This window comes from Anopheles gambiae, chromosome 2 (genome assembly GCF_943734735.2).
Source record: "Anopheles gambiae chromosome 2, idAnoGambNW_F1_1, whole genome shotgun sequence".
Classification (NCBI taxonomy): Eukaryota; Metazoa; Arthropoda; class Insecta; order Diptera; family Culicidae; genus Anopheles; species Anopheles gambiae.
In genome coordinates this window covers 10,344,805-10,366,106 of record NC_064601.1, presented here as the reverse complement: position 1 = coordinate 10,366,106, position 21,302 = coordinate 10,344,805, and the positions used below count along the sequence as shown (strand labels likewise).

The following is a 21,302-nucleotide window of genomic DNA, read 5'->3' as shown; positions in this document are numbered from 1 at the left end:
CCATTAAGGCCGGGATAACGGACTGGCAGACGAAGGCGCGAGACCGTGAGCGGTTTCGGACACTCCTGAGGCAGGCCAAGACCGCAAAGCGGTTGTAGCGCCGGATAAGTAAATAAGTAAGGATGACACGAATGAACTACGCAACGGTACTCTAAATTAAATCACAACCCACAGTACAAAACCCACCACAACGATTAAAGGGAAAAGCGGAAAGTCGCGGCACACCAGCGGGTAGCAGTTTTAGTTTTCAAACATTACACGCCCCATCGAGCGGTGGTTGGAATTAATCGGCGGCACTAAACTCCAGCTAGCCTTACCCTTACAATTACCCGCCTCTATGGCGCCCCTTCATCGATAGACATGGATCCACTACAAGCCGCTGCTCACTCAAAACTAGCTGAAAATCGGTTCAAATCACTCGCACAATAGGTTCATAGTTTTTTTTGCGAAATCAGATTCATTTGGCCGTAGCTTTTGGTTTGCGGCCGAAATGGTAAAGCACCGGGGTTTAATGCACCGTTAAAATGGTACCTTTTTCACCCTCAGGATTCGGGCAGCTCGGTAGGGGCGATAATTCCGGTTCGCGCCCGGTTCCAGTTGCTGGCCGTTGGGGGTTTAAATTAAGCGTTAACCGTTGAGTCATTTGTTTCGTGTACGCGTGTATTGGTACGAAGGTTTGGATTGGAAAGGTACGAAGAAAGACCATTTTGTGGAGGATTAATAGGATGGCAAAACTTACCATGAAACATTACGAGTAGTAATATTTAGAAATTGTAGATAAACAGGATTTCAGTTACAGGCTTGTTCAAACTATTCAATGTTCTTGATAACCTAAATGATATTGTATGTTTTTGTCGAATATACTATTGAAAATAAAATTAAAGATCTCCTTGCTTTATCGCTTGCACCATTTGAACTACTTTTACAATAGCCTCTTTATCGTATTTGCATGCAAAAATCGCTCTCAATAATCAATTAGCCACTGTATACATTAATACACCACTGATGCCCAAAGATCGCAGACAAAATGTGCTATGTATTTGTTTTTTTTTGTTCCTTTAACAACATGCTAATGACACCCGCTAAACATCGACACGTGATCAGCTCAATAATGCACGCGAGAACATTAACATTAACCGCTACCGCCATTAACATTCCCCCAAGCCATTCTAGCCTTCATCGCATCGCAGCCCCATGGGACACTTTCAGGAGCTAACGCTGACCACAGCGAGCCACCCTCAGCCGAAACCACTCCGACTCCAGACGGCGGTGTATGTGTGCGATGGTGTGCTTGTGATTTGCATACGAATGCAAATGTCGCCAAACCTAGGCGGCACTGCAGCCAACGTAAGGCGCCCGGCCAACACTCGGACTACACACTAACCGACAACTAATGGCTGACAGACTCATTACCCTCTGGCCGTTTTATGAACCGAAGCCCGTAAGTACACCACCGGTACAATTCAATTACAGCGTCGAAACCGAGACGCTATCCCATGCCGTGCTCCACTCCCATCTTGACGCGTTTGCCACGTCCTGCGGGCAGTGGGACTCCACACTCCAAGCGCTATAATTTTCATTATACCATCCGACCGACCGATTGCACAACGAAGATGAGCCACCAATGTCTCCGGTGTTTCGGTTCTGCACACCTAGCGCAAGACTAGGCGAAGACGCTCGCACACGGCGCAACACGCTGACCATCGTCACTCTTGCAGTGCCCGAAACGGCCCCCTTCCGATGGCATTCCGATTGCGCGAGGCGTTCCCAATTTGATAATAGACGATGGCTGCAGCAACAAAACGTGCACATTAAGTGCATCACTGCATCTGGCCATTCCGGCGCTTTTCCATCGGCCATCTATTTATGTATCTCGCTTACGGTCGGCTGAAGCGGTACAACAACGATTGCTGTAATGCTGCATCCTGCCGATTGCTGCCCGTTCGAAGTACCGCGACCGAGAGCTGAGAATTGGCAGTAGAAAACCGAAACAAAGCTATTGCAAAATCGCAAAACGCAAACGCTGTGGAGAATGAAGCTAAATAAACGACTATGCGCGCGACGGTAGAGATCGTGAATCTGTGCATCCGTCTTGTCCTAGCAGTCAGTTTTGCCAAATCTGACGTAACATCGGAACACTGAGTCCGCCCGTTTCGCTCGATTGCTTTAATTAATTATGCAGACGGCTTCGCTTGTTCGCTTTTCGTTTCTTTTTCCTCCCTCCCCCATTACTTAGGACGCACAGATACGCTCGTTAATCTGCCGATAGTTGTGCGGGACGGGGATAGGAAATTCCATTTCCACCGGTAAACGACGAACCCTGCCCCCGGTGCAGGTAGAGGACGAGACCGAACGACGAAATCGATCGAACGACCCGGCAGCGCTGCATTTCGTGCAGTGAATATTTTATCAGCAAATCCATGAAAACGCAAACTGTTCATTATGACTTACTGCTTCTTCTTTTTCTTCTTTTTGTGTGCCCTTCTTTCGTACTCTCTCTCGTACCATCGATTCTCGGTGGAATTTTACGCGATCGAAACGAAGGGTTCAATCATACAATCACGTTTGATTGCCCCCCAGGGAGGGGAGGAGGGGGGCAGGGGAGTTAGAAAGCGCGGGTACTAATGCTAGGGAAGAAGTAAAGAGGGATGGGTACGATTAAAATTTCATCACCAAGCACGGCTCGCCGTACACTGTCTATGCTCCTATAATCTCCAGTTACATCTGATGGACGCGATGAGACATTTTGAAAAGCGGTCTGATTTATTTTTTAACTCGTTAGAATATTTTCAACTTTTTTGCCTCCATTGGGAATGAGCTCGGAACTCGGAAATGGACAGTTACAGCTTCATGTAATTGTAGCATCGGTTTAATAATAGTCTCATTTTATGTACGTTTTACGCCACATGAATGTCCAGAAAGTAAGGTTTCTGTTAATGCATGCTTCAATTGAGCATTTAATTATATTTTGTATACGATTCTAACTACTTCCCGAATATCTGCTGCCAATGTTACAAGAGCTATTCACTACCATAGCTATCGGGACGGTTCACGGCTAGAGGTTAAAATTTTCCAATTATCTAGTTTGCAACACTTCAATAATAATTACAGACAATCATGACCCTTCACTCAATACGGGGAAAACCCCACAAAGTTTGCCCATTTTCATTCGAAATTCGCAGCAATTAAAATTCAAAATGCCAATTCCATTGTGGTTGCATAGCATTGCCATTGCACCGCAACATTCCATCCAGCATCGGTCCGCAACATCTCATCCAAAAAAACAGCGCCAATCAAATCATTCCGTCCTCGGATCCCCAGACAACTGCACGCAACACACCGTTGGTATGGTGACCCCTTCGGATGCTTTGGGTGCACACTCGACAAACAAATTAAAATACATTTCATATTGTGCATCTGTTTTTTTTATCGCTTTTGTTTGCTAAATTAATTTAGTACCAACTCATCCTGGCAGTCAGGCTCGTGACGTGTAATTTACACGCTGAACGATTCGATATCGATAAACTTTGGGTGAGCAACGATTGGTTTCGTGCATCTGTCCAGAAATATTGTTACTCGTCCAATGGGAACACGTTTATTTACACCACATCAAACACACCGGTTCGGATGGTTGAAAAGTTTGAGCTTTGCATAAAAGTAAACAGAAAGCAAATATTTCTCTCGCGCCCATTTTTCTCCGTCATTCCGTTGCGTTTGGTGGATGCAGCTTTGGTGGTGCAGGAGGAGAAGGGGGGGGGAGGGGCAATTGAATTGCCAATTGCATACCGCAAATGCGCATCGAATCGATCGGCCACACGCATGGCCTACCATTCCCGCAGCCCGCATCGATTGCCGATGTCGTTCGATGGGCAAACAAAGTCACAATAAAACCGATCCGATCCGATGTCAATACTGTCAGTGGGCTAACACATTTGTCCCAATCTCCGTGGGTGTGCCCCCCAAGGTGGGGCGAAGGATGCGGGAACAACATAAAATAGCTAAATAAACAATCACTTCCGGGAGGTTTGGTTTGAGCGATGTGCAGATAGTGGCTGAGCACACGCGCAAAAAAAAATGTACGCGGAAAATGTGCATTTTTCCAGCCGGACCGAAATGCCGCAAACAGTGGCAGCACCCGGGTTGGGAGCGGGAACTGGACCACCACACATAGATAACTGATTTGCGTGTGTTTGTTTGTTGTTGATTGGCAGGAATGGAGGCCGATATCTCGGTTGGTGGATGAGACGATAGTTGGTAAATGTTATTCTCTCCACAACTATCTTTCCTGTGGCATTTGCACCATTCAACCTGCTCGGCTGTTCAGTGCGTAAACAAAGGGCATAAACAGCTGAACAAATAATGAGTTTGTACGTTGTTCGTATTGTATTTTTATGAACTTTTTCAATCCCCAACAGAATGGGCTCCGTGCCGATGTTTAATGCCGATGTCACTCAATTAGCTTAAAAACATGGCACCAAACGAAACGGATCGTTAACTCCTTTTTTGCCACTAAATGGCGAGGATTATTCCAAACGATGGTTTTCGGTGTTCTGCTATTATGTACGAATTTTGTCATTTTTGCCCTTCATTGGGGTACGGAAATACAACAAAAGCTTCCTTTAAATTTCATACTTCACAAAAAAAAACCTTGAAAGTTGTGAGAAACATAGACATCTGCGAAGCGACTGTAATGTCCTGTTGACAAACGGATCTATTGTTATATTATAAAGAATACGAAAATGTGGCCCCCCTCTGCTCGGCGACCAAAGTTTGATTATCCCTGTCGACCTTCTCTGGTTTTATTGCTTCTCGCCAGTGACTTCTTTTATTCTGCTTGAACCAACAGAGCTACCATTTACGAAACATCCAGCAACGAAAGTTTAGACGGAAATTGTCGTTGACATAATGGACCGTCAAATCATGTCGCATTCATGCTCTATCCTCTATCCTAACAACTGTGGCTAAAAATACAGCTTCAAAACAGCTTCATAAAAAAATTATTGTTTCACGAACAAAACGGGAGATTACAGTTGAAAAGGAAGGTTAAGATTTCGACTACCGTCACAAATATTCCTAGTTGGGGTTTTTGCTGGTACGATTGATTGGAAGGAATCGCGATACAGAATGAATTGAAATGTTGCCAAAGACAGTTTGATTGATAGCATCTATCTCTATTCTTCATTATTTTAAGCATAGTATTTTAAAAAAAATGATAAGAAGTTGCTTTTGTACGCTACCATTCTCGCCCATTCTAAATAAAAAGCCTCTTTGCCACTACAATTAGACATAAATGATGCAAAAAGCTTTTCGAAAGCACATTCAAAGCCCTCGCCACTTGTAGGAAGCGTCACGGAAAGAAGTAAACCATAAATTCCATACACACTGTGTCATCCGATACGTAGGCGCTTCCAGCAGAACTGACAATCCCGTCATCGTTGCTTCCTTCATGCTTGTCTTTCCTCCCCCCCCCAAGATACGGCAATAGTGTACGCGTACCCTTTGCCCCTTACGGCATTGGCATATACGAGGCTTTAACGTAATAGCAATGTTAGTAATAACCATCGACATCGGCACCATATCTCGAGAGCAGACGACACAATGCTTCGCCCCTGGTGCTGCTGCTGCTGCCATACATGGGTACATTTACGGTGGAAAATTGCATCCACTTCCACCGCAAGCACGTGCGATGCATTCGCTGCAAGTGGTCGCCTTTCAGCCCACTTTTTCCGCACCGATTTCAGCTACCAGCAATGAAATTCAATCAAACCGTCTCGTCGTGGCGATCAGAACGAATGTCCCCATACAGTACATGCAGCATGTAATTGGATCCTTACAATGTGCACTCGCAAGAAGTTGCATTACTACGGCAGATTGAAGCCTAATTGAACTGATCGGAAGAAAAATGCTCGCTGCACGTAGTGTGCGAAAAGCAATTGAATGCAATGACAGTGAAATAGCATCGTTACGGGATACTTTGCTTACTGACCTATCAATGACAACGTGATGTGTACGGTTGGTTACATCTCCGAGAAGCTGTATTCTTTGCTCTCTCCATGGTTTCGCAGCCGTTCGGGTGAAAAGCTTGTTGAATGCTAACAAATCTATTTGTGGCCTCTTAAGCCGGGCTCATTGCAGTACGGATTGCATATCCACAGGCGTTCTCATTTCTTTGTATTTGCTTTGTATTTCCGCGATTGCAGAGGTTAGTAATTGCGGATGAAAAAATAAATAATTATCAGAGTTGTGTTTGTCAATAGCAGCTTGTTTGTCTATTGGTGTCATAAATTTTAATCGATCATCGATCCAACTAGCAGACCTGCTCATCTACCAGAAATATAGACCCCTTGCGAAATGCATCACAAACACACATCTAACGAACAAAAAAAACGAAACCCACACTTACATCATTTCTCGCCTCTAGTCCGGTCTAACGAACCTCCGAGCCGATGGCGTTGCCTATAAATCTCCATTCTATCCACCAAAAGTGGTCGTAGTGGGGTGATTTTTCCTCCGAAACGTACAACAACCATCGCAAACAAGAAGCGCAGTCTCGCTCGGGGCATAGCTTCCGGGCAAAGGATGCTTGTGGAACATCGGGTATGGTTGGGTCCGACGACTCCGCGCGACCTATCAACCGACCCGTCCGAAAGTTATGCCCGCTGGTCCTAATATTTATCGTGATCGTGCACGTTACTTGTCCGCGGGAAAATCGCAACCAAAACACACACAAACACACGCTCTTAAGAAGAAGAGAAAAGCGTTCGTGGCTCGTGTGCCAGGGCGTGATTTGTGCGATAAAGCTTTTCCGTAGCCGAGTGGGCGCGCGCGCTCGATGCAACAACGTCGCCCGGTGAAGATAAATTTAATCGCTAATGAAGATGAATAGTGAGATACGGTACACGATTACCGTCGATTATGGGTGAACCGATACGCCGCCCGCGTATTCGACAGGATCGCCAGCGCTAGGCGGGAGAAAATTCAACGATGCTCGCTTAGAGGTGCCTATCGGTTGAAGCATGCCCGTCGGCAAACAACGTCGAGTATTACCAAACAATCCCCAACTCTGCTGGCGTTTCATTCAAGAGCGCGGTGCACCTAGTAGTGTAGCCTCTCCGTATTACCAGCCAAACCATGCTGCACCAGCTCGTAAAGCACATGTTAAAATGTGGGCCATAAACAGGTGTAGTAAACTGTCATCGCTTTCCCAGCTTTGCGATGCAACAACGGGTTACAAAAAGTTAATGTTTCGTTTCGATACTCATGTTACGAAAGAGCTATATACTGCAGAGATACTAACGCATTAGATTAACCGATGGGCAGAATTGCAAGTTAGTTAGTAGTTAGCAAGTATAGCAATTTGCAAAATAAAACAAAAATTGTTGTATCGCCTGTATATGGCAAGCCAAAATGTCTGATACTGTTGCAACTGTAATATCAGCAAAAGCAACAATAGCATTTTCCAGCTCCAGCCAGCTCCTCTCAGCATTCCGCACACAAAAAGACCTCCATCACGGGATCCTGTGCAATATTTATCTTCATCGAGGTCAGGATTACATCAGCCCAAGTCGTCGGGAGCTGCAATCCATCTCCTGGTTCGATGATCGATGATGGACCGCATTCAACCTCGCCATTAAGCTTTGTGTTTTGGTGCAGAAGAGTTCCACAAATTATGCAATGGGATGCAACGACGGGCACACGACGTCTGGACGATCGTTAGTCATTGTTCGGAGCGAGCGGTACGGATCGGATGCGATGCAAGCTCAGCGTTACGCAGTCAAACGTTATCATGCATCATGTGGTGGAAAGTGCACACGGAAACTGCAGCAGCCACCGCAAAAAGGTGTGAATTGAAGCCACTGATTAACACGTGCTATCGAACACGGGCGAGTGGGTATTTTTCGAAATGTCAACGCTTAGGTATATTACACCGCGAAAAGCAATTATCGAACACATTGTGATGCAAAGGAAATATTTCTGGCACACATTATCACATTATTTACTACTATCTGAGGTAAATGTAGAAGTTATGTAGAAGTTATGTAGAAGAAATGTAGAAGTTATAACTCTGTCAAATATCTCTTTTTATAACAAATATAAAATAATATTATTTTTGAAAAACCGTAATTTTTTTTTCGTTTCCAAACTTTCATTTATAACCACTTACTCTACTATCCCTTCGTCAGTTTAATGGTACCACTAATAAGGGTGGTACTCCTACAGACTGCCTACTGGAAGTACCGCATGACGTCGCGTCGAAAGTGGTAGAAATTCGATCAGCTCTGATTAACTGGTACGCTTGTTGATGGGTTGGATTGAGGTTTGAAAATGATTCCTAACGCAGCAATCATCAAACAGCTCTCGCACGTGATACCACTGGAGCAAAACTTGGGTGAAAACTGATCCACAATGAGCTTTTGAAAATAAACTATTTTTAACGCACGAACTGTACGCGTAAATTGTCTACCCCTACCAGGGAAATAGATTTTCACACCTTACGCTTTAAAACCATTCCTAAACCGCGTAAACCATCGGCTACAACACATCATTAAAATAACTTTTTAAACGGTTAAGGATATTCTGTCGTCATTACTCCTCAGATTCACCAACCGTGTTCAATGGAAAGGTTACTTGCTTACGTATGTACTGCCTTACACTTGCACCAGCCATGGAACAACGATGGTTGAACGATGGTTTGATTATCAGTCTTCCGTTGGCCAACCAGTAAACACTGGTGACATTTTACCATTACACTGGCGTACCAGCGATGACACCCGTCCTATCCGATTCCTGTCTGCATGCGAAGCAGGAAGTAACACACACAGAAAAAGGTTAATTCCATGCTCTTTTGCAGCCGCAAGCCTTTTTGCATCGCGAATGGAACATGCTGCTAACACGAGTGATAGGCGAAGCAAAAAAGAAGCAAACGCTTTTTCCATTTGACGCCATCGTTTTACCATCGTTCCTACCAAACGGTGCGAAAAGGGTCTGCTGTACCTTGGCTTTGCAACTTGCAGTACCGGCACCGTGAAAGCGACGGGAGACACCAAAGCAATGAGAAAAGCACCATAAGAAGGTGTTCAAGGTTTGAAAACACCACTTACCGACAGAACGTAAGTAGGTCCTTATTCCAACAAAACGCGCCTCGTACTCATGCCGGTGACGAATGGCGGCTCGTAGTCGTAGAATTCATTTGACATTTGCTGTGCTTAGAGTCCTTCCCACCAAGCCGACATTTTCAAAATTTAGATCATAAATTGGGAAACATTAAAATAGATTTGTTCCAGCTCATATATCAGGTAACTGTTCACGGTCAAATTCGAACGTCATCAGATGGACTTCGTTTTCTCACTCCCCCCGGACCAAAACAAACCTTCACCCGATTTCTAAATGCCAAACGTTTATTAGAATGAATCATTTATTGCCGAAACGGACCATCGTACCATTTAGTAAACAAATACCTCTTAATAACCCTCAAGAGGTGCGTCATTGGGGGGACGCAAGCAGCAAAACGTCCCAATGCATAAACAGCCGCTCAATTGCGCTCATCGTTGTGATGCTAAATAATCGACCGCAGCGCCACACAGCGATTCCTCAATTAAATCGTCCAAGCAGCATAGCTCTGTGTTCGGTGAGTGTTAATCGAACAGAGTTGTATCTTACGAAAGCGCGATGCTCTTCAGTCACTGTTGCTCGTTACCATCCATTTGCATGCAATAATAATGCCATAAAAATCAATATCCTCGCACTGGTCGACCGAAAGACAAAGTTTACCAGCACCCCGACTGCTAGGACGTCTAATAAAAGTACTTATAGTCGGCCCCACACGGCACCATCATCTATCACCAGAACCGTTCAGCATTGCATCAAATGTTCCGCACGCGGCCAGACCCTTCACTAATTGGGGCCGTTTGCGCTGTTTGTGCAGGTTTAGCGAGCAACTGTGTACCGGGCAAGTCGTTGTATTTGACGAACGAATGAAGCATGGATGTGCTGCACACTTCATTACAAAATCGATGATTTTATCACACCGGTTACTGTGATGGTAATTGAACAAATCATCACATGTGGGGATCGAAAAACGAATGAAAGTGTGATACGATTTTGTAACCACTGCTTTTTCGGGGTAAGATCTTTACCCAAAGATGCCCTACATTCCATGTTCGGGGCACTCACAGGGGCACTGCTGGACGCAGCAGAGATCGCACTCGCCCGGCTGAAGTGCTCCTCAAGATGACCAAAGCAATGCCCAATTCAAAGGGATTGTTCACCTCAACCTGCATTGGCACAACTGGGACACTGTTTGGGCAAGATCTTTGCGAGAAGTGGTACTTGAAGGTAAGCTGCAGACAAAGCATGAACTCTCAAAATAATGCCATTTACGTCTGCTGAGGGTAATTACTAACAGGAATCGTATGGGCTTTGAATTTGAATGATATTTAGAGTTATAACTGAATAGAGATTGTGTTCCTAATCTAAATGGTTAAAACTCTTCCAACGTTACTGGTGTATAGAAAACCTTCCTCTCACTAAACAAACAACGTTACTTGGCTTTTGTTCGTGACACTTGATTGGAGGAATTAAACAGTAATCTCAATTCCTTCCCCATACGCTTCCCGGGATGCCACATGCACTCGTTCTTCCTGAGTGCGTTGATCCTTTGCTCCCTCTCACAGCGGTCGCTCTCGAAACGCCGCGCTCCATCGGAACAGCTGCGCTTGCAAGGCACCGCCAGCAAAACAACGATTGGATAATTTTCCCATGTCAATTACGTTCTTAATTTAATTGCGCGTCTACTGCACACGCAAAACTGTACAACGCGTTCCGCTGCACCGGCGGCACTGCTGCAAGCTATGCAACGGGCACGCAAGGGCCTCGGTCGGCAAAGGCGGGGTACATCTCGCTCCTCCAAAAGAATCACAGGCGTAAACGTAAACGTCCTGGGAGGTGCTGTCGTTGAAGTAACAACGGATGTCGGATAAGCTGGTGCGCGGCCCGGTACCCCAATGCCACACGCCGGATTGCACCGTCAGTAGTAGCACGTATCGGCAGCACAACCAGCTGTTTGCCGCTGGCGTTTGCTCAGATGACAACGCTTTCACGGCTTTCTTCGCCGTTTCGCCAGAGCGTGTGTGTCGTCGTATCGTACACCGGGAGCGATGTACAGATGCTGATGACTGGCTGACATTGGCTGGGTGGGTTAGGCAAACAGTGCCTCCAGCAGCGAGGCGTTCCGGATCACGCGACTAATTGGTGCGGCAGAACAAATGCACGCCATGCACTGTGTCTGCTGCAGTGCCGATAGGGAAGACAAGGAAAGGCTAGAAAAGGTTCCCATCCAGTGCAGTGTTATCTTTTCGTAAATCCTGTTCAACGGAGTCATCAGATTCCTCCAAATTCGTAATCAAGCCGCCCACATCGTTGGGATGATTATCGTAAAATTCTTAATACATCATATTGTTTTCTTCTCTCTTGCCCTAATACATCATTTATAAGCGTTCTCAATCAATTACGTACATTGTTACCGGTGTATGTTTAAACTTTCCTTCAAACGCACCATACTGCAATTTTAATTCCATCACCATGTACAGCTGATTGCATACTGTCAGGCGTTATTCTCTCGCGTAAACGTATAATGCGCAAATCGCTTCTTTCCGGCACGGTGTAGCGAATGCAGCTTGTTTTACGCTAAATTAAGTACCATCCAGCCAGTTTCAAACATTGTCCTTTGTTTTCTCGCCATTCCTTCCCCAACAATCAACCCAAAAATCTCTTATCGTACGCTAGATTTACGCCCTGTAGCAGCTTACAGTATAATGGTGCCGCCTGTAGCTCAGCCCACCGTCCCCACCGTGGCGTGCGGGAGAAATGCAAGTAATTGACTTTCATAACCCCTTCATAATGCTGTCGCCGGGAAAAGAAACGTACCCATCACAGCGCCGGCAACGGATGATACAGTTTAAGCACACTTGCTTCTACGCGAGTTTTCGGTACAGGATTTGCCCCCGCTGGCACGGGTAGGTAGGAGGAAACCCGCCGAATGCCCTGTTCCCCCTGAAGGAACGGACAACTTCCTGTTAAAACGAGCAGCACATTACGGGACGAAGTTCTACCCAGAAGTTGCCCCGTTAGTGTGAGGGTTTCGTGCTGAAGGCAAGTTCGGTCGTCATACTGCCAAGCTTACCGCACAAATCCTTACGCGAGAGCCGTAACGCAAGTGCCGGAATGATTAGGAGCGTATACGTACCTTCCCGGTGATCCGTGTCCTGTCCTAGCGGGTTCCTGAATTCAACTCTGCCATCCACAAAGTATCATCCTGTTGAATATTCATCCTCCTTCTGGACAGTTCTGGTTGATGAGCAATGAAAATTATTCATTTGCCTTGTTTACAGGCGCAAAGGAGTGCTCGATCCCAATGGTTTGAATGCACATGCTTTGCAACCGTTGGTGGCGGTGTGGGCCGAAACGTGCTCGAACCGTTGCTCATATCACGATTAGCGGGAGCCGTACAAGAATGTAACACTTTGAAACTCGTGTGTATATGTGAGGCCAAAGTTTGTTCAGACTAAAATGGGAATATTTTGGAATTTTTTAAAACTATAGCCTCAGCAACATAATTCATTCAAAAGGGCCCTGAAGGCTGTACTCACAACGTTTCAATTAATACATTTAGTAAATACATTACTCTTTTCGTAAATAGATTCATCGTTTCGATCTTCCTCTGCTTATTTTTCACATAAACCTTGGACTACCTTGGCCAATTACTGTGACTGATTGAAATATTCACATCATATATTGATAGTAATGCATTTTATATAAGGTTTGGTCCAAATAATTTTTCAAATGTATATTAAAGAATACGTTCGAATTCACCAGCTATGCCTCTGTCTGGAGAACGGAAACCACAATCTATGACAAACACGTGTCAAACCGTTGAGCAGTCGTATATATCCATTTACACACATGGCACTAATTTGGTAAAATAAATTAAGAGTTACTTTGGCTGATGGATCTAATAGCACCGACATATTTCACATCCCGCACCAACTTGACTGCAGACCATATCAATTTCAATTTTAATGCCTCTAAATTAAATGGGTTCATTTAATAATAAACAAATTATACATACTAAAATAAGAACAAAAACCGTATGAAAAGAATGACATGAGTTATCAATTGGAACGAATCCACAAAAAAATCCCTTTTTTATTTTGTTTGTCTCACGAATCCACTGGTGCAGGTCAACTGCCAATTTAAATTACAAAACGCATTCAAAAACGCACACTCCCGATTCATTATTTTTCGCGCAAAATGATTGATGAGAATGTGTTTTTCGTTTCAAAAGCCATTAAAACAATTCAAACATTTAAAACATTCGTTCAACTTGCATTAAATTATTAAATCAAACAATTTTTCCAATATTTTTCAGCGCCAATAAACGCACTGCCTGCCTTCGCTCGTGCTGGCAGCACTGCTGTCACCCGTGCTTAAACGGAAGTACGAGAGCTGTCACGCGCCGTCACCAATTGTCAGAGAAAACAACTTTACCTCTCTCTTTTCCGGCCTTTATGGTGTTTGTCTGAACACATTTTTGTTGAGGTGCGAAGAATTTTATCAAATTTTACCGTAAAATCAACGCTGTTGTGTACTTTCGGTGGCTTAAACTGTGTTCGCTACATTGCTCTGTCGAAATGGATGCTGTGCGCGTTGCTTCGTGGTTGGGAAAATGTGTAAAATTTGATATATGTAAACTGTGGCGCGACCGTTCCTATTGCCAGCGGCGCGTACCTTGCCGAATTCGTGGCGAGTGCGCTCAAATGATCTACGGTTCAGTGTGTTCAAGCTTACCCGACATAAATTACTGTTCTTTTAAATGTAATATAGCTTTGGAGAAGAAAGTTTCGATTGTAAATTGTAGTTTCTGTAATGTTTTGCACGGGGTGCGACTCTTGGCCCCAACAACGTAGCAATCGTGTGTGCATCCATTTTGACATACGCCATCCGATGCCAGCCAGCAGTGAATGTATCGCCTATGATCGGTATCTCTTTTAACCATGTGTGTTTCACCTCCATTGCAGGCACACGGCAGACAACAAATAACCCGTCAAGATGGTGAAGGGTAATCATATGATTTCGAATGGCCACTTCCATAAGTACTGGCAGCGGCACATTCGCACCTGGTTCAACCAGCCGGCCCGCAAGTACCGCAGGAGGCAGAACCGCATCAAGAAGGCGAAGGCCGTCTTCCCCCGTCCGGCCAAGGGTCCGATCCGCCCGATCGTGCACTGCCCGTCGCAACGCTACAACACCAAGATCCGTGCGGGTCGTGGATTCACTCTCGCCGAGCTGAAGGTAAGGAAGGAGCGGAGTGTTGTGCATACCGTAGCAGCCCTAGGTTACTTTTTGTTGTGTCTTTCAAGCCGATTCTGGCTGTATTTGGCACAAGCTAACCGTCGGGGCAAGATCGACCATAACTCGGGGGAGTGCTTGATCGGATGGTATGTGCCGGATAATGTGGGCATACTATTTAGGCAAAAGGACTCACAGTGAAAACACGCAAACCAATATGAAGCAAAACTTGAAGAAAAATAATACCAAACAAGCTGCCCTAGGTTACTTTTTGTTGTGTCTTTCAAGCCGATTCTGGCTGTATTTGGCGCAAGCTAACCGTCGGGGCAAGAGCGACCATAACTCGGGGGAGTGCTTGATCGGATGGTATGTGCCGGATAAAGTGGGCATACTATTTAGGCAAAAGGACTCACAGTGCAAATGTAAATCAATCGTGAAACCAAACACATATGCCTCTATTGCCGCCTAGTAGAAATCTTCTTCCCATTCAATGGAAGGGATTTCGGCGGACAACGGAGGCTAGAGTACCACAAGCGACAAAACACAGATCGCTTTCAATCGCTGCTGTGAAGCACCACCGGGCCCATGTTACCCGCCATGTAAAAGTTCATCCATTGATTCTAACTTCAACTTTACCCCTTCCTTCTTGCTTGCAGGGTGCCGGTCTGACGAAGAAGTTCGCTCAAACGATCGGCATTGCGGTCGATCCGCGCCGTCAGAACAAATCGGTCGAGAGCCGCCAGGAGAACGTGCAGCGCCTGAAGGAGTACCGCAGCAAGCTGATCCTGTTCCCGATCCACCGCAACAAGAAGCCGCGCAAGGGCGAGGCCACCGCGGACGAGTGCAAGCTGGCCAAGCAGATGAAGCGCACGGTCATGCCGATCCGTAACACGCGCCCGAAGGTGACGCTGGAACCGATCACGGAAGCGCAGAAGAAGTTCAACGCGTTCCAGGCCCTGCGTCAGGCGCGTCTGAACGCGCGCTTCTTCGGCGCTCGCGCAAAGAAGGCGAAGGATGCGGCGGAGAACGAAAACAACCAGCCGGGCGCAGGAAAGGGCAAGAAGTAGAGAAAACTGGATGTGAGATGAGATGGGTGGAGCGTGCATCTGTTTTCCTTCCTCTAGCCTAGCCATTTCGTTTCTGCTCCCGCTCCGTCAACCGTCAAAATCATCATCTTGCTGTACTGTGCCGCCTGTGCACGCGTTTGGATCGTGTGCGCAGTTGCGCTATGCTGTACAACGGGCGCGACACAGTTGTAACAACACACACTTCGGAGCGGAAAGGAGTGAAATCAAATAATAAAAAACTATTCCCCTTACTCGTTGATGAGTGAATTTATTGCCGAGAAGGAGCAAACACATGGTGCGATGTCGTGTACTTATTGAAGAATGGATAATGATGACAGTAGGGTCGTGTTAAATATCACTACCATGACCAATGTGTGCTGTTTCACACTGGCAACAATGAACTACATTACACTCAATTAAGGAAATAGATAGTAACTCACTTGTAATGTGACTTGCTGGATGTAATAAGGAATTACATTTCCTGTCCAAAAAAGGGCCGATTCTTAGTATTTTCTATTTTCTTTCTCATTCACCTAGCAGCAAACGTACACTGGTCCATGTTTCTATGACAGAAAATGCTTTACCGTTCACTTTATTGACTGGATAATTCGTGAAATAACGAAAACACACATGCATTACGTTCTTCCGGGAGCCTTCCGGTGTGTGTGTATACCACTTCACCTTCACACTGTACAATCTGCATTCGTAATGCCTACTGCGTTAAAAATGAAGAAAAAAAAAATGAAAATTACAAACACTTTTGAACCTGCTACCGTCGCTGCGGTAACAGCGAAGGAAGCAATGGTAAAAAAAACTTAAGATAAAAAACGGAACATCTCTTCTGGGGGTTGTTTCCATTCCCTGCCGACACCAAGTAGAGTAGCGGATATGTCCTTTCCACCTCAACGTGTACGTATTATTATTGCATAGTGTTTGAAAAGAGGCAGCGTGCATACGTTGCTAAAGAAATATACGTAACCGAGCAATGGTAAAGCAAATTGCGGGTTCCCTGATTTGTTTTTTTCGTCATGCTGCTTCGTTGACTGTTTGAATCGGCTAAGCGTTAGCAAAGGACTCGTGCACTCCGAACAGAACGCTACGATTATTCCACTGCCAAATGAGAACGCATTGTTTGGTGGACACCCCAGTTGGGAAAGAAATGGAGGCTGACAAAAGACGAAGCTTTACGGTGATGCATGCTGACAACAAAGGGATACACATCATTCCAAACGCCACAGCTACTAACTCCACTACCACCACCACCACTACCGCAGCCCTAGTACTATTCCCCCAATAATCCGGTAAGCGCTCGGGTGAAAAAACAAAACGCTTCGAATGCTTTGGTTGCTCCATCGTACCAATCCGGGGTCCATTTTCGCAAATCATACAGCATACGGGAAAGTAAAGAAAAGAGAGAAAAGGTTCAACCTTTTCCACGCCTTCCCATTCCCCCAACCACGCCGCCCCTTTTCGGTCCCTTACAGCAGTATCAAACCGACGTCCTCCGGCTGCATGCTCGGGCAGCGCCAGTTGTACAGATAGTACTGCAGATTGCCGTCGCCGATGCCGAACTTGAGCGGCACCAGGAACTGCTTGTTGTCCATCAGGTCGAGCGCGTTAAACACGTCGAAGCCGAGGTTTTTGGCCGATATGAGCGCATCGTTCATGAGATCGAGCCAGGGCGTGCGGGTCGACACGTTGTAGAAGCTGTACGCGGCCTTCACGTACTTGTGCACCGCGTGATGCATCACGGTCGATGGCAGCGTGTAGTAGCTGACCATGTCCGTGATCGTGCCCGGTTTGGCCGGATCCTCCACCACGAAGCAGTCGATGATGCCGTTCTGGGGCAGGAACCAGTGGCGCATCTCCGCCTCGTCGAACACGGGGGTAAGGTTGAAGCGCTGCAGGTACGATTCGAGCAGCTTGTGTACCGCCTTTAGGTCCGTTTCCAACAGCTTCCGGAAGCCGGGCGTTTTCGGCTGATCCGGCAGTTTGTACAGCTTGATCGTTCGTTGCATCGTCATGTTGCGGGACAGGTAGGAGAATTTTACCTAAAACCAAACAAAACAAAAATGGGTCATTTGGGCCATTTTCCTACTTTACCGCATAATGCCTCTATACTGTACCTCGATCAGCTTCTTCGGATTCAACGAACGGTGCCAGTAGCGGCAGGAGGAGACGGGCTTCGGCAGCACTACGCCCGCCGTATAGACGGCCTGGAAGATGCCGGTCAGATTGACGCGCCGCGTTATCTCCCGGATCAGCACCGGCGCTAACCGCTTCGAGCGCAGCTTCTTGTGCACGCACAGGAAGTTGATCTCCACCATGCGCTGCTCCTTCCGGTGCACATTCAGCGTGCCGGGGATGGCCGATATGAACCCAACGAGCCGGCCCGACTTGACCACCCGCACGCCGCAGTGCCACTCGCGCTTCCAGCCGGGCGGCTGCAGGGCCCACTGCAGAAACTCGGGCTGATAGTCGAACCGGAACATGGCGTCATCGTCCTCGACGTAGTTCTCGTTCAGCAGCGTGTACAGCTCCTTCAGCTGCAGCGGATCGTTCAGGTTCATCGTGTCCCAGGTGAAGCCGTCCGGCAGCGCGTACGGTTCCGCCCGGATCTCGCTGATCGGTTTGTCCTCCTCGATCGGTTCGTTCGCCAGGATCTTCTCGTCCATGCGCGGCACCGGCTGCGTCGACCAGAACTTGTACGATTTGTGCAGCGCCTCTTCCGACGTTTTGGCCGGCTTCAGGGACCGCGTGCTCACCTTTAGACGCTCCAGCACCTCCCGCACGTTCATCAGCATATCGACCGCGTCCGGGTTCGAGGTGAACGGGCCGCCCCCGTCACCTCCGTCACCATCGCCGCCTTCGGCAACCATTTCCGCATGCCCCGCCGCCTCCCCATTGACCTGTGGTGGTGGTGGTGGTTCCGCTGCACCCGCTCCAGACGAGGAAGCCACCGGACTCGGCTCAGCCGCGTTCGCTTTGTTCTTATTCTTTTTCTTGCTCTTCGACTTCCCACTGCCTGGTGGTGCCTGGTGTTCTTCCGTGCAGCCACCCGCCGACACCTCACCATTCGTCACAGGCACTGGTTTCTCTTCCTTGGCCGGTCCTTTTTGGTGTTTCTTTTTGCCGGTTTTGCTCACCTCACCACTTCCAGTGGCAGTGGTAGCAGCTGGTGCCGTTTCGCTGGCCAGCGCTTTACCAGTTTCATCACTCATCGCTGGTTTGGGGTCACCGCTGTTTTTCGTAGCAATAAAGATTCGTTGCCTTACGTTGCCGCAGCACGTTCTACACTGCTCGAGCTCTTGCAATCACGCTAATGAAAACTTCCTGCACCGTACCGTTTGTCTAGCTTCTGCTGCCACTGGCCTGCTGTCTATACTTTCCCTGCAAGCCTTTGCTATCACGCGATCGATATCCGTACGGAACGGCTTCGAACAACCACCACCTCCTATCCGCGCTCCTTCTACTCCCTCCGGGATGACGATGATGATGATGACACAAGCCCTTCTGTTCGTGGTACGCACACATGCAACCCCGGACACTTTGCAACACAACCCGCTGACCCTCAAGGTAACAGCCGTTTTCCACTTGAGGTTGGCAGCGCGACGGTCGTGATTTGCTTCGAGGGCGCTGGGTGAAACTGAGGAAAATCGTTTCTGCTTCCGACCACACTTGACCGTACTCGAGCGATTACGACGGACGGCACACGACCGGGGAGCGCTTGTGCAAAAAATAGGCAGTCAAGTGTGTGCGTGACACAGGGCGAGCAGTGTTCGATTTTTTCCAACAAAAACACACACGCATTGTCAGGCCCGTTTGACACTCGGTCGTTCAAAAAAAAAAGCCGTAAATAAATGAAATTAAAGGAAGTGAAAGGATTCATTTCTCCTTCCATTATATTCCTTATATTTTGCTTAATTACATCAGCTTGTTTTTATTATTATTGAACCATAAATACATTTAACTCGCGTTGTCATCCACGCGACGATATAAATACCGGTCGAAATATACAATCAACCTCAACTGTCAAACGAAACTGTCAACAAATCGGCATCGGGCGGAAAATTGTAAAAAAAACCAAATGGAAACAAACACCACCCAAGGCGCGCGTCTCGTATTCACATTAGAAAAGTATTGATCAATTTGTATAAATATGAAATCTAGAAGCCGCTCCCGCAGCCGCAGTAAGCGTGATAAGAAAAGAAGCAACCGAAAATCAAGCTCCCGTTCCAGCTCGACTTCCAGCAGCGACAGTAGCGCAAGCCGTACTAGCGACAGCCGTAGCAGCAGTGCCAGCAGCGACGCAAGGGACAGGCCTAGCAAAAGCCACAATGATCGCAGAAGAAGCGAGGAAAAATCGTCCAGCAGAAGGCGATCACGATCGCCGAAGCGGGCAGAAGAGGTAGCCAAAGTGCGCCGGGATGAAGCCTCGCTAAGAGAGCGCCATACCGACCGGAGGCGACAATCGAAAAGTCCCGACCAGAGGCAGCGCAAACGGAACGATTCGCGGTCGCCGCGAAGGCAACGCGAGGAAGACTATTATCGCAAACGCCGTTCACAGAGCCCTGCCCGGGAGGGTAGGAGGGCTCCATCGCGAGATAGCAGAAGAGAGGAGAAGAGTCGCCACGAGGATGATTCACGTCGGCCGAAACCATCGAGGGAGGAAAATCGGCGTCACCGGTCCCATACACCCCGGGACAGAAGGGATCGTTCCGGGGAACGGGCGAGGCGTCCGGATGAACGAAGGAATGAAAACGATGATCGTGCTGGCAATGCACGGCATCGGTCACGGAGTCCTCGTGCGCGGCGAGCTTACTCCCGGACCGATCGCAGAGAACGCCCGGACGATGACGGTCAGCGCAGCGAATACGGTGGCAATCGTGGGCCGCCGAACCGCTGGATGCACGACATGTACGAGTCGCACGATTCGGACCGCAACGTCGATAGAAGCTTCCGCCGGCCAAACCGTGACCCGGTCGATAACGATTTCATGGAATCGCGCCGGCTGCAGCGCGAGATAATTGGTACCGAGGGAGTGCCGGAGGCGTGGGGCGATTCACCGCCCGAAGGCAACAGCACGGACGAGGAGCTGCAACCTGCCAAGGGGGGCACCACGAAGCACAAGAAATCGAAAGCTAAGGGCAAGAAAAAATCCTCCAAACATCGGTCGAAAAAGGACAAGAAAAAGAAGAAATCGTCCAAAAAGTCCAAAAAGTCGTCCAAGAGCTCAAAGAAGAAGAAGAAACAGAAAGCGAAGAAAGCAAAGGTCGAATCGTCCTCCTCGTCGTCCGATCCTTCTTCCTCCTCCTCGGACTCGTCTTCATCGTCCGGCGAGGAGGGCGAGGAGGTTTGGGTGGAAAAATCGGAAGCTACGGCCCGGGCGGCCGGCAAGGGTACTGGTTCTGGCGCACAGACGGCCGGCAGCTCGCAGGCCCGCTCCGCCGAGGAGGACGGGGACAATGTGGTCGGGCCGGTAAAGACGAGCGGCAACCTGAGCCAGAAAGACTTCGGACGCGCGCTGCTGCCGGGCGAAGGTGCGGCCATGGCAGCGTACGTCACGGAGGGCAAGCGTATCCCGCGCCGTGGTGAAATCGGTCTAACGTCGGACGAAATAGCAAACTTCGAGCAGGTCGGGTACGTGATGAGCGGCAGCCGGCACCGTCGCATGGAGGCCGTCCGTATACGTAAGGAAAATCAGATCTACTCGGCGGACGAAAAGCGAGCGCTAGCCATGTTCAGCAAGGAGGAGCGGCAGAAGCGGGAAAATAAAATCCTCACCCAGTTCAAGGAGATGATCAGCGCCAAGCTGTCGGAGAACAAGAAATGAACTACCCCGAACTGAGAAGCATTGAAATAAACTCACTTAATTGTACAAAACAAAGG

General features: G+C 47.7%; 3 protein-coding genes across 3 annotated transcripts; 2 read left to right on the top strand and 1 right to left on the bottom strand.

Annotated features, from left to right (window-relative positions):
* The first annotated feature begins 13,452 nt into the window (after nt 1–13,452).
* On the top strand, nt 13,453–15,704 carry LOC1281310 (large ribosomal subunit protein eL13). The gene is made up of 3 exons (XM_321255.6): nt 13,453–13,596; nt 14,076–14,349; nt 15,003–15,704. The coding sequence occupies exons 2-3, from the start codon at nt 14,107–14,109 to the stop codon at nt 15,411–15,413; spliced, it is 654 nt and encodes a 217-aa protein (XP_321255.2). The 5' UTR covers nt 13,453–13,596; nt 14,076–14,106; the 3' UTR covers nt 15,414–15,704.
* A 269-nt stretch (nt 15,705–15,973) lies between these two features.
* LOC1281311 (glycylpeptide N-tetradecanoyltransferase) lies at nt 15,974–19,235 on the bottom strand. Its single transcript, XM_321256.6, has 2 exons — nt 17,540–19,235; nt 15,974–17,464 (listed from the first exon to the last, which is right to left on the bottom strand). The coding sequence occupies exons 1-2, from the start codon at nt 18,632–18,634 to the stop codon at nt 16,892–16,894; spliced, it is 1,668 nt and encodes a 555-aa protein (XP_321256.5). The 5' UTR covers nt 18,635–19,235; the 3' UTR covers nt 15,974–16,891.
* Nucleotides 19,236–19,452: 217 nt separating this feature from the next.
* On the top strand, nt 19,453–21,300 carry LOC4577118 (NKAP family protein CG6066). Its single transcript, XM_001238453.4, has one exon. It carries the CDS (start codon nt 19,573–19,575, stop codon nt 21,244–21,246), a length of 1,674 nt encoding a protein of 557 aa, XP_001238454.3. The 5' UTR covers nt 19,453–19,572; the 3' UTR covers nt 21,247–21,300.
* The last annotated feature ends 2 nt before the right edge of the window (nt 21,301–21,302 follow it).

Excerpts from the sequence above, each read along its gene's own strand:
- LOC1281310 (XM_321255.6), top strand. The coding sequence starts at position 14,107 with ATGGTGAAGGGTAATCATATGATTTCGAATGGCCACTTCCATAAGTAC. Across the intron at positions 14,350-15,002 it reads TCACTCTCGCCGAGCTGAAG|GGTGCCGGTCTGACGAAGAA; the intron begins GTAAGGAAGGAG and ends TCTTGCTTGCAG.
- LOC1281311 (XM_321256.6), bottom strand. The coding sequence starts at position 18,634 with ATGAGTGATGAAACTGGTAAAGCGCTGGCCAGCGAAACGGCACCAGCT. Across the intron at positions 17,465-17,539 it reads ATCCGAAGAAGCTGATCGAG|GTAAAATTCTCCTACCTGTC; the intron begins GTACAGTATAGA and ends GTTTGGTTTTAG.
- LOC4577118 (XM_001238453.4), top strand. The coding sequence starts at position 19,573 with ATGAAATCTAGAAGCCGCTCCCGCAGCCGCAGTAAGCGTGATAAGAAA.